This window comes from Crocuta crocuta, unplaced genomic scaffold, assembly GCF_008692635.1.
Source record: "Crocuta crocuta isolate KB4526 unplaced genomic scaffold, BGI_CrCroc_1.0 scaffold708, whole genome shotgun sequence".
Lineage (NCBI taxonomy): Eukaryota > Metazoa > Chordata > Mammalia > Carnivora > Hyaenidae > Crocuta > Crocuta crocuta.
The window spans coordinates 552,302-579,917 of record NW_027530073.1 but is presented as its reverse complement, the minus strand read 5'-3'; the positions used below and the strand labels follow the sequence as shown (position 1 = coordinate 579,917).

General features: G+C 35.4%; 1 protein-coding gene across 1 annotated transcript; it reads right to left on the bottom strand.

The window, feature by feature from the left end:
- Positions 1-34: 34 nt before the first annotated feature.
- On the bottom strand, positions 35-26,124 carry METTL14 (methyltransferase 14, N6-adenosine-methyltransferase non-catalytic subunit). The gene is made up of 11 exons (XM_077764723.1): positions 25,923-26,124; positions 21,822-21,910; positions 20,884-20,971; positions 18,106-18,186; positions 17,657-17,744; positions 13,161-13,251; positions 11,802-11,943; positions 6,578-6,670; positions 4,403-4,519; positions 2,760-2,970; positions 35-1,623 (listed from the first exon to the last, which is right to left on the bottom strand). The coding sequence occupies exons 1-11, from the start codon at positions 25,986-25,988 to the stop codon at positions 1,319-1,321; spliced, it is 1,371 nt and encodes a 456-aa protein (XP_077620849.1). The 5' UTR covers positions 25,989-26,124; the 3' UTR covers positions 35-1,318.
- Between the last annotated feature and the right edge of the window lie 1,492 nt (positions 26,125-27,616).

Below are 27,616 nucleotides of genomic sequence, written 5' to 3'. Positions count from 1 at the left end.
TCCAAATGGCTATTAAATGCATCACAGACCAAAATAAGAGTCTGAAGTTAGGTCAGTCCTTTTTTACTTGGTAACAAAGGCAATTCCACTTACAGAAAACAGACTGCCACATTTCAAAGGTTTAAAGTTTCATTAGAAAAATTATACACAAAATAAAAAATATATTTTTCAAGAATAATGGTATTATTTCATCATCAAATTCTTCTACAACATGAGTTACAGTACAGAAAGAGAAATGACAGCATAGTTGTATACAACCACTGATCGGTAAAACCAGTCTCTTAAAAACAACACACATGGTTTTAATAAAAGGCAACTACAGTTCCATTTTCTGAGGTGTCTTAATGGTTTTCTGTAATTAGTTTTTATATTAAATTTTCTCCATAACAAGTTTAAAGATGTTATTTCCTCATCTCCAAGTACTTTATTCCCCAAAACACCTGATAACCAGGTTTCTCTGTTGTTGCCTCCATTTCTTTTATTTTGCTAAGGAATATGAAGCTGCTGTGAAGGCCAATCCAAGTTCAAGTCTACATCAAAGTTCTAACACCTGGAGATTTGTCCCCCTTTGCTTCTTAAGAAGTGTGATTAACAGCCACCTATAGCAATGCAACTGAAATCATGATGAGCTTTTTCTCTTTTTTTAAGTCTGCCTACTCAATTCTACCTCTCCATCTGCCCACCACTGGGTGTACCAACCTCCCGCAGCAAATTCAGATTTGGAAGGAGGTGATTTTGTTCACAGACTCTCAAAGTCTCAGTAGCAGTCAAATCATAGGAATTTAAGATTCTTAAGGAAAAAAAAAAAAAAAAGTTTCTTTTTATTGTTTCATCAAGAAAATGTTAAAACCCTGACAGAAGTTAACCATCTGTCCCAAATCCATTCCATCAAGGCTCCCAAAGAGCTTTCCATTTGCTGTGACAGCAGTGGCAGGATGGCTACTATCGTCTGTCTTGGCACTCATGTGATAGATACTACAGATGGCTCTTTTTCACTGTTCACTTAAACTACTTCTAAAAAGCAAAAGCCTTTGTAATTAGTTGGAATCTATCAGAATAAATTGGTGTCTGAAAGGAAGGTATATGTTGCATTGTTCAGTTACATGCACACGACCAAAGGCAGAATGATGTTGATCCTGGACAAAACTACACAGCGTGTGTGACAACTGCAAGGAGATTGGCTAAGGTGTTCCTGCAGCTTAAAGAATCTAAAGCAGAGTGCCAGCTGGAAGTGAGTACTATACTAAGTCTCCCAATGAGAATTCAAACTACAGTAAAGAAGGTGGAAGGGGCATTAACTGACCAGTGTCTTACAAAGTTACCGAGGTGGAAAGCCACCTCTGTGTGCTCCTCCGCGGCCCCCGCGAAAGCCACCTCTTTCTCCTCGGAAGTTAGATCGATTTCTTTCTCGTCCACGGCCAGCAGAAGTTCCACCTCTTCCTCCACCCCTGGGAGCTCCACCTCCCCGATCAGATTTAGACTTGGGAGGAGGTGATTTTGGTCGAAGTCTCTCAATTTCTTCTGTACATCCAGTCAAGTAGGAATTAGGAGCACTAAAGTAGGATGCATATGTTTCTGCATTATAGTTGCTATTTGTAAGAGTTGGTCCAACTGTAAGCCAGCCTGAAACAGGGGGAAAGAAAGATTATCTTTTTTGTTTCCAGTTCTTCCTTACTGGTCCTTTAGGAGCTATTTCAAGTCTCTAATCCATTTTTAAAGATGCCCCTATCATTCACCCGACACTCATCTTTTTTACAGAACACATGGTATTTAATAATGGTCATACAGACTTCATAGGTATGTATCTGATTTCACCTGCACGATTGTAAATTTTGTAATATCATCTTCCTTGTCTCCATCCTTGTTTCACATTCTGTGAGAGTATCACTTAGAAAAAAATTACATACTACAATGAGTTTGGGTTCAGTGAAAATGTAATAAACTTTATTAACCTTCCTACTTGCGTAAATGATACCATTGTTTTCTGATTAAAATCCTGGAACCAACTTTGCCTCTACTCCTCTCAATCACAACATTACCCCAGATGATAGGTGCTAGAAATTCAACCACTAACTACCATGTCGCTCCTATTCATTCCCATTTTTCCATGTCCACTACCATCCTCAAATACAAACCTTTTATTTTTCAAAATAGTAAATTCACATTATACTGATTTCATAAAAAGTTAAAATTTTGAAAAGACAACACCACTAGACCTGTAAGCAAACAAGCCAGGCATTTTAGTTACTAATAAAACCAAGATCTGTATTTCACAAATATAAATTTCTTCAGGTTGATTCAATCATTCATTTATGCATTTCCTCATCACATTATTTACTGAATAATCTGAATGCTGGGTAGAAAGAAGTGAGGAAGAGAATCTTTGCCTTCCATGAGACTGCATGTTGGAGACACTGATTATAAACATAAGCCCAAATGAATGTGTAATTCATCTAATGGTAAGTGCTATCAAGAAAAAGAAAACAGAGTACGGAGTAAGGGGAAAGACAGGAGTGGAAGGAGTGGGTGGGTGGAGCAGGAAGCTGGCCAGCTTAGACAGAGTTGTGAGAAAAGGTCAGGTATTTGAATAAAAAGAGAGGACTATGAAGAGACAAGAACGAGCTCAGCAGATCTGAAGTACAGCAAGAAGAATCAAACACACCATAAAAATTGTTTATTACACAGCACTCTATACCATTTCCTGACACTTATATCCCAAGGGACCAAAAAGATACGTTTAAGATTTCCTGAGGTCCTACCTGGTCGAATTGTACTATCTCTTCCAAATAGATGAAGGCGTCTTCTACCAAGACAAAAATGTTCAATAATATGAAAAATTTCTACAGGCTTTTCTATATTGCCAATTTCAGGTTCTTCTGTGATAATCAAATCAATGTCAACATTAGCATGGATGAAGTCCCCATCTGTGCTACGCTTAACAGTTCCTTTGATCCCCATAAGGCAGTGTTCCTAAAAAACAGTAAAAGCAGACCAATTAATCTCTTCAACATTCGTATTTCATAACATTTTACATTTCTGATGTCCCCAATTCTAAAACAAATTTCCTTATCTTGAATCTTTGGGATATAGTTCTAATGGCAAAAACACTATAGGAAAGCCTGGATCTCTGGATGTGGGAAGATTACCAGGGAAGCTAGATAACAGTATTACATTTGGGGCCACATTTTAGAACTGCATCAATGACCATGGAGTCTTTCCCTCTGCAACACTAGATAATAACTTGTTTCCACCAGATATGGAAACATGGCACTTGACCTTGGAATCTTAAAAGGATGTTATACTGGGCCTCATGTAACCCAAGATAAAAACTATAAACAAGATACTTTTTATATGGAGAAGGGACTTGAAGAATGGATACAGACTTCTAATTACTCAACATAAGAAAATGTGAAAATCAAGTTTTCTCTTTATTTGACCTCTATTTAATCTAACTGGCAGGAGGATGGGTTAAATACATTTAATCACTCACTTGACTCCATGAACCATGGCAAGGGTAGCTTAGGTTCCCTTCAAAAGAATTTTCCAGTTTAAGAAAGACTTAAAAGAAAGATTCTCCCACAAGTGGTTCCCTAAAGAGTGAAGGACTAGAGGACAAACTTTTAAAGCCTGATAGTAACAGGGCAGTTGTATGGAGCAGAGATTCTCAAGGGTTCTTGTGTAAATGTTCTCAGGGTTCTTATGTAGAAAAGGGGGAAGGAGAAAAATATGCCTCCAAGGGAGCCAGCTATTGAGTCTTGCTGCTGTCTCCTTTTTGTGGGTTCAGACAAAGGGAAAAAATCGGGGGGGGGGCGGCGCTCAGAGGGTACAAAAAACCCATACATAAGTGATTTAGAATAATAGCAGTTTAGGACATACAAGAATATATATTACCTTCTCAAGCACAGTGAAGGCTGAATTTAACATAGTGAATAACATAGTGAATAAAACATAGTGAATTTAGGGGCACCTGGGTGGCTCAGTCAGTTAAGCGTCCGACTTCGGCTCAGGTCATGATCTCACAGTTCGTGGGTTCAAGCCCCGCGTTGGGCTCTGTGCTGACAGCTGAGAGCCTGAAGCCTGTTTCAGCTTCTGTGTCTCCCTCTCTCTGCGCCTACCCTGCTCAAGCTGTCTCTTTCTCTTCAGATTCTGTGTCTCCCTCTCTCTGACCCTCCCCTGCTCAAGCTGTCTCTTTCTCTCTCTCTCTCTCTCTCTCTCAAAAATAAACAAAACATTAAAAAAAAAAGATACTGAATTTAAAAATTAAACTTTATGTAATTCTATACTGTTCAATGCCATTTGTGCAAGTCTAAGAAAAGAATCTATCAAAATTAAACAGTATACAGTCATTTGTAAAAGGCTGAGGAAAAATAATGAAAATAAAACAAAACAGTAAAGGCAATACCTTTGTTCTCTGGAAGACAGCTTTTGGATCTAAAGTCTTAGTCTTTCCAGGATTATTTTTATTGGTTTTAATCCAACAAATATCTTCACATCTTCTGTAACCCCATTTGCGTAAACACTACAAATGAAAGAATTTAGAAAAGAAATCCTTAACTAAAAGATATAAACAATACTTAAAATAACCAACCAGTATTAAAAAAAACTTCCTAGAGGTTTGAGATACTATCTTCCAAGATGTTACAGTAATTTTTAGTGCAGAAATAGAAAAAAAGAAATACTAAAGTCTTTAAAATATACAGCCATTATACAGAATGCATTGATACCTTTCAGATATTAATATAATTTATACAGTGAAATATCAAAACATAGATAGGATTACATAATACTCCAATTCTTTAACACTACCTTCCATTTTCATCAACAGAAAGTGGGTTTTAAATCATAAAACACTCAGTCCTTCTTTAATCATAAAATAATTCAACAGATGATTTGATTTCTAGCACCTCAATTTCCTATCCTCTGACAAATCTAAAAACCACTGAACATATTCTAATTGATAGCTTCTTTTCAAATGAATCTTACATTACTTTTATTTATTTAACACTAACAACTTCAAAAAATTCAAATACTTAAAATTACGTATCTTATTACTTACTAATATTGAGGGCTACTAACATATGTAGGTGCTTACGAGCTGGTGGGAATAAAACCAAGATATATCCTTACCCCTTGTTGACTTAAGAGTAAAGTAGGGGAAATAAGCAAATTGTGCAGTACGATCATGCTGGTACTGTTCATTTCAGGAATGCTCTTATTGTGTAAACTCTTACCATGAAAAACACCTCAAAATGAAAACTTGGATTTTTATTTTAAAATCTAAAAATCAAGATCAGTATCTGTTTCTTTTGCCAGTTATTTGTTTTGTACTGGAAATTCATTATACATCACAAGGGTCTAAATCTTCATGTTCTAAACAATTAACAAAAGCTATTGAGGATTCCTTATGCTAAATTATTTTTGTAATGATGATTACAAGTAATTTTTGGCCAAAATCTGCTCTTACCAATATGATAGACTGCTGCATAAACAAGTACGATAAAACCTCCTAATCATTTTCAACCTAACTTGGGAGGTGGAAGGCAAGTCCCAAGCCAGGCATTAGAGCTACAAAAGGTAAATATATAAAAACATATAGAATGTTGTTATTTTCTTAGCTTTTCCAGGACATCCTGGAAAAATTGGGGATAGTTATTTTTTTGCTGAAAAAGTAACTATTCCCAATTGGAATAGTTATATTCTTACCTTGGGAGTTAATAAATGACACAAGCAATGATATTAGTCACTAGTCTCAAACTTGCTATTTTACAAAGAATACAAATTAATTGTAAAATTTTAGTATTTTAGCACAAATTTATCTCAATATAATACTACTTAAATTCTTCACCTCTCAAATGGACACTTCCTAAAACTGCCAGGATTAAATGAGATCATCTGCTGTATAACAAGTAATATGTCCTCAAAATGGAAGGTATCATCTATTAACAAGTGAGGAAACTGAAACCCACAAGCATAAATATCTCTTTACTCAAAGTTTCACTGCTGGACAGCAAAACTAAATGAAGCCTTTTAATACTTAGCCACAATTCTCCCATTATTCTTAGGTAAAAAACCATATGCTATTTTGTTTCCACTTAGAAATCGAAAATATTGCAATAAAAAGAGCGTTCTGAAATACAGTAAATATAAGGTGCTTAAAACAGAGGTGTCATGTAACTTCCTTCTCACTCTCACTCAATGATTCAAACCATGTGTTCCGGATGCTCTGTTATTTTTCCAATTTGATTTGGCTTCTATTTGGAATTCAGAAGTTAATGTTATTCAGAATACTTTTTAGCTACTTTCAGTGAGCAGTAAATGACACTGAAGCAGCTTATTTTTCAAATGTCTAAACTGTTCTCCTCCTGAAGTTGTAATAAATCATATTTTGACTTCTTGAACCCTAATGCTAGCTAACCAAAGGGTACCGCCTTTCATATATTCTTTCCTGATCACATTTTTTTCTTCTGAGTATTTTAGCAACTATTCAAGAAACAAAGGACAAAATAACATCTATCTTCAAACTTTTCATATTTTTTCTTATGACTATAAAAATCCACTTAAAAAAAACCAATCTTACCACTCTTCCAAGGTCCAATCCCTCCCCAGAACCACACCAGAGAAAAATAAATGATCGAGGCGCTGCAATCTCATCAATTTCTAACTTCATAATCTGTAGGAAACCAAAACAATATTGCATTAAAGTATTTTGTTTCCCATTCATCCTAAATCCAAAAGAACAATCACTGAGATTTATCAAGACTTTCAGTAGATCTGTTCTTAGATGTGCTAATTTCATTAAAAAATAAATTTTATCCTTAGAACTTACTCTACTGTTTTCTTATTCTGTATTAAGAAAACACACACACATGCACACACATATACATATACTTGACTTTATACAGAAAGAGGTTACAGGGGACCATATTTATAGAATTATGGACTCTTTTAAGATAGAACTTGAGTGCAACACTTCATGATTTACAGAAAAAGAAACTGAAATAAAGAGGTTAAACTATCCCAAAGTTAGAGGCAAAATTAAAATGAAATATAACAAATTTGAGGGGAAGATTTAGTTTCCAGCATCTACAGAAATTCTAGATAAATCAATATGCACATTTTATTATAATGACTATTTTAAGTCTGAAATGCCAAAAAATAGAGTCTAATTTTTCCAAAGAAGATATACAGATGGCTAACAGACATGAAAAGATGCAACATCACTCATCATCAGGGAAATATAAATCACAACTACAATGAGATATCACATCACATCGCACCTGTCAGGATGGCTAAAATTAACAACACAGGAACAACAGATGTTGGTGAGATGGCAGAGAAAGGGGAACCCTCTTATACTGTCGTTGGGAATGCAAACTGGAGCAGGCACTCTGGAAAACAGTGTGGAGGTTCCTCAAAATGTTATAAGTAGAACTACCCTAGGATCCAGCAATTATACTACTATTTACCCAAAAGATACAAAAATACTGATTTAAAGGGATACGTGCACCCCAATGTTTACAGCAGCATTAACAACAACAGCCAAACTATGGAAAGAGCCCAAATGTCTATCAATTGATGAATGGATAAAGATGGGATATATATTCACAATGAAATATTACTGAGATCAAAAAGAATAAACCTTGCCATCTCCAACATGGATGGAGCTAAAGTGTATTATGCTAAGGGAAATAAGTCAAAGAAAGACAGATACCATATGATTCCATGCATATGTGGAACTTAAGAAGCAAAACAGATGAACATGGGGAAAAAAGAGAGAAGCAAACTATAAAACAGACAGACTCTGAACTATAGAGAACAAACTGAGGGCTGCTGGAAGAGAGGTGGGGGTGATGGGCTAAATGGGAAATAAAGGCATAAAGGAAGGCACTTGTGATGCGCACTGGGTGTTATATGTAAGTGACGAATCACTAGATTCTGCTCCTGAAACTAATATTACACTATATATAAACTAGCTGGAATTTAAATAAAACTAAAAAAAAGAAATTACAGTCTATAATTTGATTTGCCTTATACGTGTTGAGTGTTCACATTGAAAAAAAGTTCTTCAATAATTCTGTAAATTTTGGGATACCACATACTCATATAAAAGACTATAAACCAATCATTTTATGACATTCTTTTTCTTCTAGCTTTCTGTCACATTTCAGAGACCATGGTTCAATCAGATATTTATGTTTCATTTATTTAAAAAATTTTAACTTCAGTAACAGATACATTTAAGTTATAACTGTATCATCTCTAACTTATTCTAAATAGAAAAACATTATTTGGCAATAATAATGGAAATAAGATACAATATGTATTAACCTATTGAGTCTTTTATGTCTGACTTTTAAATCTTGAAATCTCTCATCTAATATTCTCATAGGAATATGAATATGCAATACATACATTGACATATTCCCATTATGTTTATACATGAAATAGCTAAAATAAGTGATGACACACATCAGTGAAAGGCATTAAATTACTCTCTTGACACTGCAGTTCTAAATGCTAAGTGCTGGCATTTTAAATAAGCTGGTATTTTAAATATCGTTTAACAAAATCCACTGACCACTACTGACTCTCTAATGTAAAAGAGAATACTTGTGAAATCCAAACACTTTCCCTATTTATATGCTATTTATTATTTTAACTACTGGCGCTTTCTTTAGGATATTATCATATAAAAGTTAAGAACTTAGGGGGCCAGAGAAAGCTTTTCAATATGCCAGCCTGAGTTGTTCAGTGAAATTAGACTGAAACAAGAATATGCATATAAAATGGAATTTCTTTATTTCAGAAATCCTATTGGCCTGTCACATACAACTGAAGCTCTTGAGCCTTCATGGACCAAACCTCAGAAACTGGCCAGAGAAAACAAAGTTCAACCTAATTACAGCTGATCCCTGAACAACACAGAGGCTAGTGGCACCAACCCCTACTGCCCATAGAAAATGCAAGGGTAACTTTTGGCTCCCCAAAACTTAACGACTAATAACCTATTGTTGACTGAAAGCCTTACTGATAATATAGTCAATTAAGACATATTTTGTGTGTTATATGCATTGTATACTCTATACTTAAAGCTAGAAAAAATAAAACGTTAACTAAGAAACTCATAAGGAAAATACACTTACACTACTGTAAAAAATTCACACAATAATGGTATCATGCAGTTCAAACCCATATTATTCAAGGATCAACTATACTAATCGAAGACAGAATAAGATTTATTTTTTCAAGCTTTTTTTCTGACTAAACTCACAAAGATTGTTTTTATATATTATCAATTTTGATGAGGATATGGTTAAACAGATATTTCTTTTTTAAAAAAATTTTTTATGTCTTTATTTTATTTTGAGAGAAAGAGACAGACAGTGAGCAGGGGAGGGGCAAAGAGAGGGGGAGACACAGAATCTGAAGCAGGCTCCAGGCTCTGAGCTGTCAGCACAGAGCCCGACGCGGGGCTCAAACCCAAGGACTGTGAGATCATGACTTGAGCCGAACTTGGACGCTCGACCGACTGAGCCAGCCAGGCGCCCCAAACAGATATTTCTTAAACACTACTGGAAGGAATGTCAATTTGTGCAACCTATCTACAAAACTTCTCAGCAGTAAGTATCAAGAGCAGTATGTCTTTTACCTTAAGTCTTTGGAATATAATATACTGTGTAACTTTCTGAATTTCAACAGTAAGCACAAATTACATTCATCATCAGAGGATAAGATTTCTTCAAAGTGGTAAGAGCCATAGAAATGTAAGTAAAAACCTTCAAGGAGGAAAAACTGGAGGCGTATCTTTAAGATTAAATAATATTAATAGTAACTATCATTAACTCAGAAGAGGACATGCAAGGATTCAGCACGGTTTCCTACGAAACAGCAGCCTTATAGTGTCAGTCCTTTCCTTTCTCTACTTCCCTTCAGTGCTCAACTCTCCTGTCTACTCTCTCCTGGAAATTCCCTATTCTCTCGGCCCCTAGGACATTCATATTCTTGGTTCTCCTTATTCATTTTTGACCCATTCTTTTGACCCGTTTTTACATGTGCCTCTTAAGTGTAAAAGTTTCCCGAGGCTTTACTGTCAATCCACATTTTACCTTAATTGAGACACTATCTAAGGACAAATTCACCTATTCTTATCCCTTTTATGTGCTAATCTTCTAAATCTGTATTTTGAGACCAGATCTGTCTGTCCTTTGAATTACATATTCCTATCAATCACAACCTCCACACGGATGTCTCACATACACCTCAAAATCAACATATCCAATATGATCTAATCCCTTTAATCCAGCTTTTTTTAAATTTTATTTATTTATACTGAGAGACAGAGAAAGAGCATAAGCAGGGAGGGGCAGAGAGAGAAGGAGAGAGAGAATCCAAAGCAGGCCCAATGCTATCAGCACAGAGCCCCATGCAGGACTCAAACTCACAAACTGTGAGATCGTAATCTGAGCTGAAGTCCAGAGTCAGACACTTAACTGACTGAGCCATCCAGGTGTCCCTCTAATCTAACTCTTAAATCTACTCTTTCTCAGCGGGTGAAAACTCAACCCATTTATCTCAAGACTCAAACCTCTGTGTCATCTTTAACTCTCCCCTTAGTCCAATCACTAGATCTCGATTCCAAGTATCTACAAAACATTACTAAATTTATCACCTTTCTATTCTTACTACCATCATCATAATTCAAGGTCCTTTCATCTCCTAACTGGGCTACTGAAACAGTCTTAACTACTTTCCCTTTTCCAGACTTTTCCTCTAATCCATTCTCCACCCACCAATAATGACCCTTTAACTAAACTGTTTACAGCCCTTCAAAGATGACTTAATGTCTTCAGAAAACAAGTCTAAGCTTCTCAGAAGATATCATCTCAAGAAGAGTCCCAATTTGAGTTCTAACAACATCAACCTACAAACCAGATATTCTTTCACCATCCCTTCTGCTCTTGCTGTTTCTTCCACTTGGAATCACTATCTCATCCCTTTCTTCATCTAGCCAATTCCAACTAGTCTATTTATATTGTTAATGTGTCACCTCCTCTTTGTTCATGTGGCCCATCCTCCAAGGCTTGGTTAGTTTTTCTCAGATCATCTTATGCAATCCTCTGTTATAGAACAAAATAATTACACTCTGTTTACAGCAATATTTACCCCATTTAACTATGTACTCTTTTAGTCCAAGTGCCAAGTGCTTATTCATCTTCGAATCTCTCTCCAATACCTACCACATTGTTTAGTACACAGTGGTACTCAACAGGTATTTGTTATTTTTGTTATAGATCACTAAAAACTGATGACTTTATATAACTAACTGTAGTTATCAGCTTAATTTTATTTAGGAAAATATAACTTTAACAAAATTATACTGAAATTATGTATCTTTTTTATCCATTATATTTTCCTTGGAAAGTAAAAATCGTTTTATATCTATCTATAAGTATATGTATTGCACTCTAATTTAGTTTACTAAAACGAGGCAAATGCAGAAAAAGTTATCAATCATTTTGGTTTTAGACTTTTCTACCTATACATCCAAGGATTCTAAGACTGGAATTGTGGGTCTTCTACAGACTACTTACTCACTACCGGCTCAACTTCAGCCCCAAAAAGAAGAATTAGACCAAAGATATTATAGTATTTGTTAATGTACCCTGGATCTTCTACCACATTATATAAGTCTGTATTTATGATTCCTAAAAATGTAGGAATACTTATAATCTTTTCATCAAATAATATATATTCATTTGAAAAATAAATAATTAATTACAATGTAGAAAGTTTCATCATACATCATCCCAAGTCCAGCATTTTTCATTAGCAGTGATGCCAGTTTCTCTGTAATATTCTTCTAAAGGGGGTTCCAGAAGAATCACATCAAATTTAGGTGTCAGTTCTCTGATGTCAAAGGCTTCTATATCTGCTTGTAAGTACCTATTTGATTAAGGCATAAAAAGTGACTAAGAGATTTTCAAATACCTTACAGATGATAATGAAAGGAATTTCATAATATTACTAAACACTATTTACAAAGTAATCACAAACTAATTACTGAATACCTTTTTATGCAGGATTATCTTTCTTCAGTATAAACAGTAAACCATCTAGCAACACTCTTCCCTAGGAGATGGATATAATCACACTACAAGCTAATAGCATATTCCCCCTTGTACATCCAAAATGTACTTCTCTCATTTTTACAGTGAAAACTCATACTACTATGTAAGTAAGTCTCTGAGTCCCATTCCATCATCATCTGAATTCTCTAAGGAATATCACATTATTTCTTTCTTAAGTTAGAAAAACTATTTGTAAGCTTTAAAATCCTCCCTCTAAAACACTGCTTCTAAAGATGGATGTAATTTTCTTTTATTAGTTTATTAGTAAAATTATTTATATTAATAGTCTTTTATGGCTAACTAGTGTAAGTTACAACTAGTCATTACTGAAAAGTTATTTCCACATAGTATGAAAGTAATTTAAATATAAAATACTTAAAAGTAAGACTATTTTAAAATTAGATTCATATTAGAGTCTGCTAATATTTTTCTTTACACACTCAGACTTCTTTGTGGTTCTTCATCACTAACAGTATACATTTTAGCAGATTGTTAAATGTATAAACTGTTCAAATAAGTTAAATGTGAATTAGGCAGATAATTCAATTTCAAAGACTTTTTACTCATTTCTGAGGAAAACGTTCTGGTTAGCAAAGGTTAACATGAATTTTCATATTTCAAAATGCTAAGAATAGTATCCCTGAATGCTGAGTTATAATTAATTTTTATTTTCTTCTTTTCCTTCATGTAAGTTTTCTAAACTTCCTTCAATAATAAATTACTTTTTAAGAGGCAAAGTCATTTAAAAACATTTTAAGAAACTCAAGAATACAACAAACATGAATGATTTTTCTAAGAAAATAACATTTAAAGACATTTTAAGGAAATTAACTGGAAAAAAAAAAAAAGAGAACCTACTAGTGTACTCAGCACTGGAGTTTCAAACGCATGTATTTTACCACACTGAAGAAAACAGACTGTGTTAACCTTATATACCTGATGAACTCTTTTCAAACAGAAAGGTTACAGGATAAAAAGACTGCTATTTTAAGCCTGAGTTGGTATAAAAAACAATTGAGAAAACACACTTACATAGGAGGAGTGTTAGATTTAGCTATTAACTCATCCTTGAGCCTGATGAGCTCCCTCAGTTTAGGGTATTCTTCAAATCTGTCAGCCAAACCTGAGGAGAAAAAGTAGTAAACACTAAATGTTAACACTATTTAAGTTAGTATTAGTGAATTCAAAGGATTATGAACCCTCTCAGGAAACAAAACAATAGACAGTCACCACTTTAGTCTCCTGTCCTTTTAAAAAAATTAATTTTGAGTAGTTATTTGCACTAATTTTTTAAAAATGTTTATATTTTGAGAGAGGGAGCACAAGTGGGAGAGGGGTAGAGAGGATCTGAAGCAGACTCTGCTCTGACAGCAGCAAACTGATGCAGAGCTCAAACTCAAATACAGTGAGATCGTAATCTGAGCCCAAGGCTCAACCAACTGAACCACCCAAGTGCCATTGTTTTGAGTATTTTTTAAACAGTTCATATCTAATGACCCTAATCCCATATGCAGGCCAAAGTCCAGATGTTCTAAAGCCCAGTTCAAATCAATAAACCATTTAACTTCTCATATTTAAGTTAAATATGCTCATACATAGCATTAAGTTTTGCCATTCTGTTCTCAGGTAAAGAAAAAACATTGCCTTCTGTCAAGTTTTCCCCCTTTTCTTTTAGTTAAAAGAATTCTTTCCCCTTAAAAATCTAGTGATTATTGAGGTTGGTAGTTAGCTTCTTTAAAAAAAAATTATTTTTAACATATATTTATTGTTGAGAGACAGAGCGTGAGCAGGGGAGGGACAGAGAAAGGGAGACACAGAATCCAAAGCAGGCTCCAGGCTCTGAGCTGTCAGCACAGTGTTGGACGTGGGACTCAAATCCACGAACTGCGAGATCATGATCTGAGCCGAAGTTGGACGCTTAACCGACTGAGCCACCCAGGCACTCTGACAGTTAGCTTTTTAAATAGTTATCAAAAACAGAGAAAATGAAACTTTCTTTTCTATTTTATGATTATGTATGAGAAGAAACAAAGAACAGTTCAAGGTGAGAGAAACCCTGATGATGATCTTAAAGTAGTTGGCTATGGCTCATGGACACAATCCTGGAATAAATCTAGTAAAGAAGATAATGAGTCCCTAGTAGTCCATTAGCTCTCATCTCTGAGAGACATTGTTTTCTCTATGAATATTTTGTATGTCAGTATTTATAATTTTAAATATTTCACATCTCCACATTATAAACCAAATCCTCACATGTATTTTCAGGCTTAAGATCTTAAAAAACTATAATTCCTTGTAAAGGGTACTTAAAAACAGGAAACTCACTGTTCCCATGTACTCAAAAATATTTTAGATCTTTAAGCTCAGAAGAGAGTTTTAGGTATAAAAGCATATTGCCTGTTTAAACAACTGTAGGGATAAGTAGGGCTAGAAAATCAAAGATTCCTAAAAGCTCTTATTTGGTTTTCTCTCCCCCCGGCATGAAACATATTCCTAACAGTATACATCATATAAGCAACTTAACTTAAAAACCAAAAGTACAGATACTAATAGCTTTAATATCAAAGAGTAAAAGTGAAAGATTTTGTAAAGCCTCCTCAATCAGTGGTTATAAAGCATATTCCAAATAAAACAATTATGAAGATGTTATTATAGTCAGGTTTTAATCACAGTAGAGTCAGCTGCCTGTCAATCTTCTATAAAAACAGAAAGTGCCAGTTTTTCCTCAATCCATAATAGTTATCTAAGTACTTTATCTTTGCTGATGGGGACATGGGGGGGAAGTAAATATCTTAAAAGCAGAAAGGTGGATTCTGAAACTCAGTTATACAACTATCATAATTTTTTTTAAAAAAACAGCTTTCCTGAAGTATAACTGATATGTAAAAACCAAACATATTTAATGTACACAATGTGATGAATTTAGACATATGCATACACCTGTGAAACCATCACCACATCCAAAGTAACAGACATATCCATCACCTCTAAAAGTTTCCTCGTATTCCTTTTGGTGTATGTGTGTATGCATGTGAAGACATATGCGTGAGTGTGTGTTAAGAATATTTAAGTAAGATGAAATCTACCCTTAACAAAAATTTTTTAACATTTATTTATTGCTGAGAGACAGAGAGAGACAGAGCTCGAGTAGGGGAGGGGCAGAGAGAAAGAGAGAGATACAGAATCCGAAGGAGGCTCCAGGCTCCGAGCTGTCAGCATAGAGCCTGACACGGGGCTCGAACCCACAAACTGTGAGATCATGACCTGAACCAAAGTCGGGCGCTTAACCAACTGGGCCACACAGGCACCCCTACCCTTAACAAATTTTAAAAATTTTATTGACTACAGTCAATAACATTGTTAATTATAAGCATCATTCTATACAGGTCTCTAGAACTAATTCACCTTGTATAACTGAAATTATATTTCAGGTCTCTCTCTGACCTTCCCCTGCTCATGCGGTCTCTCTCTCAGAAATAAATAAAACATTTAAAAATAAAAATAAAAATAAAATAAAAAAATTAAAAAAAAGAANAGGGGAGGGGCAGAGAGAGAGAGAGAGATACAGAATCCGAAGGAGGCTCCAGGCTCCGAGCTGTCAGCACAGAGCCTGACACGGGGCTCGAACCCACAAACTGTGAGATCATGACCTGAGCCAAAGTCGGGCGCTTAACCGACTGGGCTACCCAGGCACCCCTACCCTTAACAAATTTTAAAACTTTTATTGACTACAGTCAATAACATTGTTGNAGGGGAGGGGCAGAGAGAAAGAGAGAGATACAGAATCCGAAGGAGGCTCCAGGCTCCGAGCTGTCAGCATAGAGCCTGACACGGGGCTCGAACCCACAAACTGTGAGATCATGACCTGAACCAAAGTCGGGCGCTTAACCAACTGGGCCACACAGGCACCCCTACCCTTAACAAATTTTAAAAATTTTATTGACTACAGTCAATAACATTGTTAATTATAAGCATCATTCTATACAGGTCTCTAGAACTAATTCACCTTGTATAACTGAAATTATATTTCAGGTCTCTCTCTGACCTTCCCCTGCTCATGCGGTCTCTCTCTCAGAAATAAATAAAACATTTAAAAATAAAAATAAAAATAAAATAAAAAAATAAAAAAAAAGAAACAACTCAAATGAATGAATGACTACAATGTGGTATATACATACAATGGAATATTATCTGGAGGTAAAAATAAGTGAAGTATGGACACATGCCATAACATCAATGATCCTTGGAAACATTGTGCCAAGTGAAAGAAGCCAATCCCAAGATACTACATACTGTCTAGTTCCATTTATATGAAATGTCTAGAATAGGCAAATTGATAGAGACAGAAAGTTAATTAATGGTTACTTAAGGCTGGGGGGATTGATGGGGGAGGGAATGGAAACTGACTACTAATGAGTACTGAGTTTCTTTAGGAGAGATGAAAATTAGATTGTGGTAATGATTGCACAAACTGGATTTACTAAAAAAAAGAAAAAAATTGAATTATAGACTTTAAATGGGTGAATTATATGAATTCTCTCAAAAAAAGCTGCTTTTAAAAATGCAGGGATAATGCATTTGACGAGCTTATTAGTAGACTGGACAGGGGCTCAGGGAAGAATCTCTGAGCTTGAGGATATCTTAAAGGCAACCTCAAAAGAGCTAAATTATCCAAGGACTATGGGACAATTACAAAAGATATAACATGTTTAATAGAAATACCAGAAGAAAGAAAGGAACAAAAGAAATAGTTGAAATAATAACGACAGAATTTCCCCAAATTAATGTCATCAAACCACAGACTCAGGAAGCTTAGAGAACACCAAGCAGGATAATGCCAAAAAAAAACCCTAAACCTAAGGCACATTATTTTCAAACTACAGAAAATCAAAGATAAAGAAAAAAAATCCCAAAGAAACCAGAAGAAAAAGACACTATACCTAGGAAGGAACAAAGGTAAGAATTATATCCCACTTCTTAGAAACATGCAAGCAAGAAAAGATTGGAGCGAAATATTTAAATTGTTGAAGGAAATTAAACACCAACCAAGAATTCTATACTCTGTGAAATTATTCTTCAAAAGCAAAAGAGAAATAAAGTCTTTCTCAGGAAAACAAAAATTAAGGGAATTTGTTGCCAATAGACCTCACTTGCAAGAAATATTAAAAGAAATTCTTTAGGGAGAAGGAAAAAAAATAATATAGGTGAGAAAATCAGAGCTACAGAAAGAAAGGAAGAACACTAAAGAGGGAATAAATGAAGGTAAAATAAAAGTGCAAGGATAGTCACAGAACCAAAATGGGGAAAGAAAGAAGATAGGAGGAAGGAGGGAAGGAGTCTAAGTTAGGAAACCATGAGAGAGTAACAGTGCTGGATGGAAAAGGAGAGATTAGAAATACGGAGATTGGAAATGGGAAGCCAAGCCAGGAAAAATAATTTTGTTAGAAATAATCCACAAAATGGATAAATCACATGCATGTAATCAAGGGTTAACATTAGCATATTCCCAACAAATGTAACATACCTACCTACATCCCTGATGAAATTCTGAGGTCTATGTCCAGTGTCTACAAAATGTTGGCAGTAATCATTATGGGGATTTAAACTCTGTGTTCCCTAAAGAAAAAGTCAAAATTACATTAAGAACATTTACTCTAATGGCAGATGCACTAACTCTGTACTTTATTTTCTATTATGAGATCATACAAAATAGAAATTGATAGATTAAAAAAATTTAGTAATATTTAAAAACACAATAACTGACAGCATTACTCTTCAGTAGCTACAGACATTAATATAGCATTATCTTACCCCAAATAGTCAAATGTCAGGCTATTTCAAGAATAATTTTAAATAATTTTCATTTCAAAACAATGATCCCTCAATAACTGAAAAAATGTTGACAATAATAAGTATTTAAAATCTTTTCATGCACAGAGATGAAATGTGAAGGGTTTTGATTTGAAAATTTATTTACCTTCAGAAAAGTACTAGAATCTTTATAAATCTCCTCTTCATATGGCAAATTCTCTTCTTCCTGCTGCATTTCTAATTCATCCTTGGAAAAGGAAGATTAAATAGACATTTTATGAATATAAGGAATATTTTATCTATTTATGATATCTTGAGTATTAAGACTCAACATAAATATTTTATTTCCCTAAGATACAGTTTTCCAAATTACCACTAAAGTCAAACACTGAAGACGTCACATTCTCATCATTATCCGATTAGCTACGTTTAAAGTAAACATTTCCTTTTTATTCTTACCAATAAATTACTACTAATTTTGTTGATTGAATTGTCTAGAATTATTTATCTCATATATCATACTATTAATATTAGAATTTAGTTCAAATCATGAAAGATATGACCACCAATGGGGCAATTTTATTTCTATTAAAAACCATATGAAACTTTTTATAGATCAAAAATGTTAAAATATCAGGAACTGTATATGCTAAAATATACATATTTAGACAATCACGGTATTTAATAAGTAAATAAAATGATCACAACAAAATAATCACTAATTTTTAAGTTGCATATTAACATATACCAAAATGCAGTACATTTGATTAGGTAATTATATCACTGAAATTCCAAGAGATTTATTGAAACTATTCATTCTCTTCTTTATTAAATATAGTTGCACAACAATTACCTTTACAAAATGGAGATAGGACTTTTTATACATAATACTTTCTTTTCTTTGAAATCTTCAAAATATTATTATTTTATATCTTCAAAATATTTTATATATCTTTAAAATATCTTTATATCTCTAATATACTCAAAATATCAAGATACTTTATATCTTCAAAATATTATTTATTTTGAGATAGAGAGAGCAGACACATGAGCAGGGGAGAGACAGAGAGAGGGGGAGAGAATCGCAAGCAGGTTCCACACTGCCAGAGCAGGGGCCGATGTAGAGCTCGAGTTCACAAAACAGGAGATCATAACCTGAGCAAAAGTTGGTGCTTTAACAGACTGAGCCACCAGGGACCCTTTTCTTTTTCTAAAGTAGGCTTCACATCCAGCACAGGGCTTAAACTCATGACTTGAGCTGAGAACAAAAGTTGGACACCCAACTGACCAAGCCACCCATATGCCTCCATAATACTTTCTTTTCAACTAAATATTGTAATTATAGGCTTAGAAGTTGGGTTTTTTCCCTTCAGCCTCTTTCAAAGATAGTTCTACATTACTCCCTAACCCACAGGATATCAAAATAGTGTAATTGTAGTATCCTACATAATAAACATGGAATAACACAACTCTCAAAAAAGACTGTTCTCTAGACTCTTGAAATCTGATCCAATTATCCAAAGTTTCTGATGCACATACTTCCTTACTCTTATGAAAGGATATTATTGTCAGTGCTACTAGGCATTATGCTTTATAGGTCACCTCTTACATTAAAATGAGGAAACTGAAATAAAGATCTCAATTTAATCGATTTCAGGCATACCTCATTTTATTGTGCTTCAATTTATTATAGTTTGCACATACTGCAATTTTTATAAACTGAAGGTTTGTGACAACCCTGCAGCGAGCAAGTTTGGTAGCATCACTTTTCTGACAGTATCTGCTCACTTTGTGTCTCTGTATCTTATTTTAGTAATTCTCACAACATTTCTAACTTCTTCATTACCATATGTGTTATGGTGATCTGTGATCAGTGATCTCTGATATTGCTATTGTAATTGTTTTGTGGCACCATGAACTGAGTCCATACAAGATGGTGAACTTAATAAATGTGTTTTGATTGCTCCACTAACTGGCTGTTCTTATCTCTCTCCCTCTCCTTGGGCTTCCCTATTTCCTGAGACACAATATTGAAACTAATAAATTAATAGACCTACAACATCCTTTAAGTATTCATGTAAAAGGATGAATTGCACACTTCTCATTTTAAGTCAAAAGCTAAAGTTACTAAGCTTAATGAGGAAAGAAAGGCATACAGAATCTGAAACCTATGACCAAACCTATGTCGTTTGCACCAAACAGCTAAGTTGTGAATGCAAAGGAAATGTTCTTGAAGGAAATTAAAAGTGCTACTCCAGTGAACACACAAATGATATGAAAGTGCAACAGTTGTATTGCTGATATGGAAAAAGCTGTAATAAATTGGATAGAAGATCAAATCAGTCACAACATTCCCGTAAGCCAAAGCAAGGCCCTCACTCTCAATTCTAAGAAGGCTGAGAGGTGAGGTAGCTGCAGAAGAAAAGTCTGAAGCTAACAGAGTCGGTTCATGAAGTTTAGGGAAAGAAGCCATCTCAGTAACATCAAAGTGTAAGGTGAAGCACCAAGTGCTGATATAGAAGCTGTAGCAATATTGAGGCAAGACCCTCCACCAGCAAAGAAAGATTATGACTTGCTGAAAGCTCAAATGATGGCTAGCATTTTTTAGCAACAAAGCATTTTTAAATTAAGGTATATACCCTATTTTATCAGACATAATGCTACTGCACACTTAATGGACTGTAAGAGAGTATAGACATAAGTTTTATATGCGAGATCAAAAATTTCATTGAACTTGCTTTATTGTGATATTCAATTCATTGTAATGGACTAGAACCAAATCTGTAATATCTCCAAGGTGTGCCTGTATACATATGCTACCGATGATTATTTTAGAAAGTTTAAAATTGAGCTTTTAATCAAATTTGTTTTCCTGGGTAAGAATATCTATTATTGTAAGGGCTTATTTTTTCCTGACCATAAAATTGCCCTGTTTTCTACTTGCCTTATATTCTTCCATCTTGTCTTCATCTGTCTCTCCTTCATCCTGATACTTTCGTTTTGCATTTGGAGCAGAGGTATCATAGGAAGCTCTGAAAATTAAAACTGAAGTATCATACACAGATATAGAAAGATGTACAGCTTATAAAAACAGAGAAAGGCACATTTTTCCTGATTAAATAGTATCTATCCATCTGGTTTATAAATTTAAAAAGTCACACAACCTGATAGTTCTGTATTTTACTTTTATGAGAAAGCAACCAAATCAGAAACTAAGCTTTTATAAGAAATGTATAGCAAAAAGGAACTTCTATATTATATACCATCTAATTTGTCTTAAGCAAAATTGACATTCAAGTTAATAACTAGAATACTGAAAAACTCTGAAGTATTTTATGAAATACCAAATGAATACGATTTTTAGGGTCAAGTGTGTTTTCTTTTATAAGAAACTTATAAATATAATTATTTATTATTTTTAAGCTACTTTCTAGTCTAACATTCCATTTTCTAACTACTTTATGAATGAGAACTTACTATATTCAGAAAAATAAGTATTTCTTAATTCATGAATAATAAAAGCCAAGGTTTCTAAAATCTTTATTTTTTTATTTTTTAAATGTTTATTTATTTTTGAGAGAGGGAGAGAGAACATGCATGTATGCAAGTGAGGGACAGAGAGAGAAAGAGTAGTCAGAGGATACGAAGTGGGCTCTGTGCTGACAGCAGAGCCTGATATGGCGCTTGAACTTACAAACCGTGAGAGCATGACCTGAGCTGAAGTCAGACACTTAACATACTGAGCCATCCAGGTGCCCCTGAAATCTTTATTTTGATGCTTGTCATAACAATATACTTCAAACCTAGGATTATTTGTTTATTAAAACAATAAGCCTTTCACAATAGCAATCACTTAAAAAAAACAAAACCCACTCAACTGACCTGCAAGTTTCTCTTGTTTCAGCAATTTCTCTCTGCTCATCTTTGCTATTTAACACAGCACCAATGCTGTCAGCACTTTCAGCTCCCAACTGAGAAAAGACAAAAATGAAAAATTATATCATAATGCACTGGATAGCCTTTCCAGCCATTTGTAGCAACATTTAATACAGCAGGTACTTAAAATCAAAACAAAACACCACCAAAAAACCCCTACCTACCTCAGCAAGCAAATGGCTTAATTATCTTGCAGGAAAAACAGGAAATACCTTGGAACAAAATTATGTTAATTAAGAACAAATCTGAGAGCTAGCAAGCATTTTATGCTTTCATTATACTTGGAATTAAGACAATTATAGCCAATCCCATACTTCTTAAGTAAATAATAAAACATAATTTGGTAGTAGTAGCAATAACAACAAAAAAACAACTAACATATAGTGTATATAAGGTGGTAGGCACTATGTTAAACAGTTGGCATCCATCAGCTCATATATTATACCTTATTTATCCCATGCTGTAATAAATTGTCTACCCAGTTTTATTCAAGCTAAGTCTTTATATAATGATTTATAGGCACAATACTGAATTTTAATACCTAAAAAACAGGTATGCAAATTATGTTTAGCAGTTGGGGAAATTTTGCAAAATACAACAAATTACTAGTAATAGGCTGGCTACATAGGATCAGTTCATGGAAAACTTTAAAAGCTAAACCAATGGGAGCACAGAGTGGTTCAGTAGATTAAGCATCCAACTTCAGCTCAGGTCATAATCTCACAGTTCATGGGTTCAAGACCTGCGTTGGGCTCATGTTGAAAGTGCAGAGCCTGCTTGGAGATTCTCTCTCTCTCTCTCTCTCTCTCTCCCTCTCTGCCCTTCCTGCACTTGTGCTTTGTCTCTCAAAATATATAAACTTAAAATAAATAAAAGCTAAACCAACAAGTGCAGAATGCAAATTGTAGGCCATGAGGAACCATTTAATATTTTTAAGTACAAGAAGGGCACAAGGAAATCTGCACTAAATAGCCCCTTTAGCTCAGGAAAGGGAAGAAGACACACTAAAATACCTGAGCTTCTAGTCCCTATCCTTGATCTTAAATAACTACCACTGCCTTTTTAGTCTGCCCACTTCATGACCTCCCTAAGGTCTCTCCAATGATAAATCTCTTCCAATATTATAACTGTTCCTGAAATTTTAATTCTTCCATAAAATCTTCCTGAACTCTATTCCTATTAGTTAGAAGATACATCTACTTCCCATAGTTAAAATGATAACTTTCTTCCCATGACTGACTCCTCTCTCTTTTTGTTTGGATAAATAAAAGTTATCTCCTCAAAGAGTATATAGAATAGACTGCTTCCACTTTTCTCCTTTTCATTTCCTATTCAGATCATAGCATGTAATACAACTTTCAGTGATTTTATGTTTTACTTTTGTTTACTCCCTGTTTATATTATTTCATAGTCTTTATCACAACTTCCAAGTGTTTTATTTTATACTTCAATTATTTTATCTTTTATTTACTTCTTCCCAAGTGACGTGTATGCTCCCTAAAGGAATGAACTGTCTTCTTTTTATTTGTATGCTCAGCACCTTGTATAATGCCTGACTCATAGCAGAAGCTCAATATTTGAATGAACCTAGATTTCCTACCAGAACCCACATTACAATACAATGTATTATAACAGAAATGCTTGAGGGCAAAATTCTGTTCATATAGAATTGTTCTCTCACGCTCCAAAAAAATTATGGAATGACTGGACTAAGTAAATCATAGATTTTGATTTCTATGATAAGTAAATCATAGATATTATTTGAATAATTAGGAAAATTTGGTATCATTTGAAAGCAAATATGATTAATTTCTTTGCGGAGGGAGATGCAGGAGAGAGGGAGAAGGAGAATATTAGGCAGGCTCTCCACTCAGCATGGAGCCCGACTCAGGCCTCAGTCCCATGACCCTGGGATCATGACCTCAGCCAAAATCAAGAGTCTGACGCTCAACCAACGGAGCCACCCAGGCACCCCTATATGATTTTATTTTTAGTAAAGCTACAGCTAAGTAAAAAGCAGCCATAAATTTCTGATGTTTATATTCTGTATAACAAGTAACATAAATAGCGTCAACAGCAAGGACAATGTAAGCTCTGTGGAAGAAGGGCCTAATAAGCCAGAGAGTGATCACAACAGCTTTCATTACAAAGTTCTGACCTGAGCTGTTCTATAGAGGATGGACAGAAATCAGAGGAGGATTTCTGTAAGAAGGACAATTTTTTAAAAAATCATAAAGTATATATGGCACAAATCACATTCTGGAGAGAAATAAACCATTCTGTATTGTTGATATGGAGAAGAGCAACTGGCTGAAATTAGCTGGTAAAGTAGAAGTCTCTCAATGACTATATCAGACTTTTTTACTTAAGTGAAATGGGTCCTAACCAATTAGAAGAGTAGGAGGCAGCTAGTGTACTGGAAAGTGCATAGAAAGGCCTAAAACTGCAGCTTGTAAACTTACCAGTTTTGTGGTCTTCGGTGTATAACTTAATTTTTCTTTAATATTTGTTTCATTAATCTCTACACAATATGGGGCTCAAACTTACAACCCCAAGATAAAAAGTCCCACGCTCTACTGACTGGGCCATTCAGCCAACCAGTCATGTAACTTAAATTCTTTGGGCTCTATTTTCTGGATCTGTAAGATGCAAACAGCATCTGACTTGTATGAATGAGGATAATGTATATAAAAAGCTTAGCAGAGTCTTGATGCATAGAAGGGCTTTAATAAACAGCACCCATTATTAAATTTTTTGAACTATGTAATTTCTTTTAGGGTAGGAACTACTTTTTATTCACAGTTGAATTGCCAATGGCTACTAGTAACCCTGGCACACAGTTAGACACTCAAAAAATAATTGTTTATGGATGCATTTTGATTCAAATAGAGGTCTGAATTGAAAACTAAAGAATAAGAACCTTACTTGGTGGTACAATGCTATTGAACACTTTGAAGGCAACATGCTAAAAGAAGGCATGGAAAAGATTCATCCTAGATCATAATGCCAAAAGGACAGAACAGATCTGATTCCAAATTCCCACATTTTAAACACTGCATCATAAACCTTTTCATCAGATAATAAAAGAGTATAGGTGTCAGATTTCCATTTACTAAAACGAAGTTTCATTACTGAAAAAAATAACATTACGATGTCTCATTAAGGCCTCTTAGCATTTCCTCCATCACTTTTACTGATATGAATGGCAGAATGGGAAACACAGCCTCTTAAGAGTAGAAGTGTACATTTGCATTTTCTGCATGTGTACTCTCCTAATCAAGTGTTAGCTTATACACAAAAAGCAGTGAAACAAACTTTGGAGGGACAAACCTAGGTTTAATTTTCTGGCCTAGCGATGAGTGACATGAAGCAAAAACTACTTAACCTCTCTAGCCTCTGTTTCATTATTCGGTAAGTTAAGGTAATGCTACCTATTTCAAAGGTCTGCTGTAAACAATGAGTTAAGAATTCAAATATTAGCGGTGGGTGATGACGAAGATACCATACATAGCACAGTGGGCTGCAACACAAAAGATGCACAATATAAAGTTGAGACTTCTTCCAAAGCAGTCTTTAGACATTATCCCAAAGAAACCACTATGTATCTATTTTACAAGGAAGCCGCAATCTCAACAATGAGGTGCTAAGAAGACAGGCAAGACACAGAAGATGATGTAAACAGTGAAGAGAAACTTAGTGGATAACAAGTCACTTTTCCTTGCGTGAATTACGGTAATTTATTTACAAAAACTAAAGCTTTGTTGTATTCCCATCATAGAGTTCTGCACCAGACATTAGGCGATTCCATAATGCTGCTGAAGACCAATCGTGGCATTCGGTTTAGCAACACCACAACGACCGCTGCACAGAATGGAGAATATTCGGGGTACTGCGTTAGTTGAGAACAAGGGTAGGCAGGCCTCTGGGATCATAGCTGCGGGACCAGAAAGGCAGGCTCCGCAGTAGATAGTGAAAGACAGAGAAGGGCAGGGGGAGAGAGCAGGGAACCGCGCACGCGCACTCGCGATCCCTCCCTGGGCCGCGGACCTGCTGTGCAAGGAGCTGCCGCCGTAACTTCTGCCGCTCCCGGATCTCCTGCAAGCGGCTGTCCATGTCCCAACTCTTGTTTCCCACTGCCCCGAAAACTTGACAATTAGCGGATGAACACTCTCCCGATTTTTCACCGGAGGCCGTAGAACACCAGGACCTTCAAGCAGCAGGATATCCCTTAGCCCTTTCTCAATAGGTATATCCGGCGCAGCCAGGATTGGCTCGACCCAGACCGGAAGTCCCACCTCTTTCTGGAAGCCCGGGATTTGACGCCTCCTGGAAGGGGCCCAATGAGGGATGTTGGGGCGGCGGCGAAGTCTCGGAAGCTACTGTGCGGTTAGCTGCTGCGTCTGTCAGAGGTGGTGCTGGACTGTCGCTTGCGTTCTCATCTGTGGGGTTTCAGCACTGTTTACGAGGTGTGGGCCGTTTCTTCGATTCTCTTTTCCATTAATTCTCCAGTTGCCAGTACTGGCGGTTTAAAAATTGCCAGATTGCAGTTTTTTACTAGAAGCACAAACTCGAACCAGAGTGTGAAGTTTGAACCCTGCACTCGCCTTTACTAGAAGAATAACCTTGTCTAATTAATCGCCTCCTGAGCCCCAGGTTTCTCATTTGCCAAATGGGAGTAGTAAAAGAGCCTCTCTCACAGAATTGTGAAGATTCAAATAAACCGAGCCTGGCAAATAGCGCCATGGAGGTGTTTAAGATTTTTATTATTACTTATGTTTCCCTTCACGCTGGGAACAACCTCACTAGTTGCTCCATACCTCACTAGCTCTTGAGAAGTTTCCTGTTTTACCATAATGCCATATGGATAGGGCATATGGAAAAACTATATGGATTTTTCCCTTTAGGGAAGTGGGTGGAGGATAGTAAAATGTGGTCTTGGATCATGTCCTAGACGTCAGAGACTAGGGGACCACTTTTTGTGCTTACACATTTCTGCTTATACTTTTGTCTTAGCTGGAAATAATCCTGGGATGTAGAAAAAGCCTACTGAAATTAGGGAGGGGGAGAGGAAAGGGGAGGGTGGGCAGGGAACAGTTGTGATTCTCTCTTCGTAGAAAAGCAACAAAGGCCAAAGTCTTAAGTTACTACTATTATTATCCACCACATTTGTCGTCTTATTCCAAATTCAAAGTAGCAGAAGTAGACTAAGACATCATGTTGCCTCAAGTTTAATTGGAAATTATGGCAAGTACTTACCAGCATTAGTAACAAATCTTTCTTCTGGGAGAGTGGATTTACTTTTAGAAACTTATTAAATCCTCCAGATTAAAACCAGGTGACTCAGACGATGCCAAAAGTGGGAAGGACTAGATTCTACTAATTATCCTGTGTTTCTCAAGGACTAGCTCTGAATGATGATTTCAAACATGTTCTAAAAAATCCCTTCAGTAATAGCAGCACTACTTGAAAGTATATTAACTTTCAAGGGGCCAGTACTTTAAAAGACAGTACTAATTTGTACATATGAATTAAAGTATTTCTTTTTTTAAAAATTTTAAAAATGTTTTATTTATTTCTGAAAGAGAGAGACAGTGTGAGCAGGGGAGGGTCAGAGAGAGGGAGACACAGAATCCAAAGCAGGCTCCAGGCTCTGAGCTGTCAGCACAGAGCCAACGCAGGGCTCAAACCCAGCAACCGTGAGATCATGACTTGAGCTGAAGTTGGATGCTTAACCGACTGAG

Bases quoted from the DNA above. Each gene is read 5' to 3' on its own strand.
- METTL14 (XM_077764723.1), bottom strand. From the start codon at position 25,988: ATGGACAGCCGCTTGCAGGAGATCCGGGAGCGGCAGAAGTTACGGCGG. The intron at 20,972-21,821 runs GTCAGTTGAGTG...TTTAATTTTCAG, and splicing joins GAAACAAGAGAAACTTGCAG to AGCTTCCTATGATACCTCTG. The intron at 2,971-4,402 runs GTATTGCCTTTA...ACTGTTTTTTAG, and splicing joins CTGTCTTCCAGAGAACAAAG to GAACACTGCCTTATGGGGAT.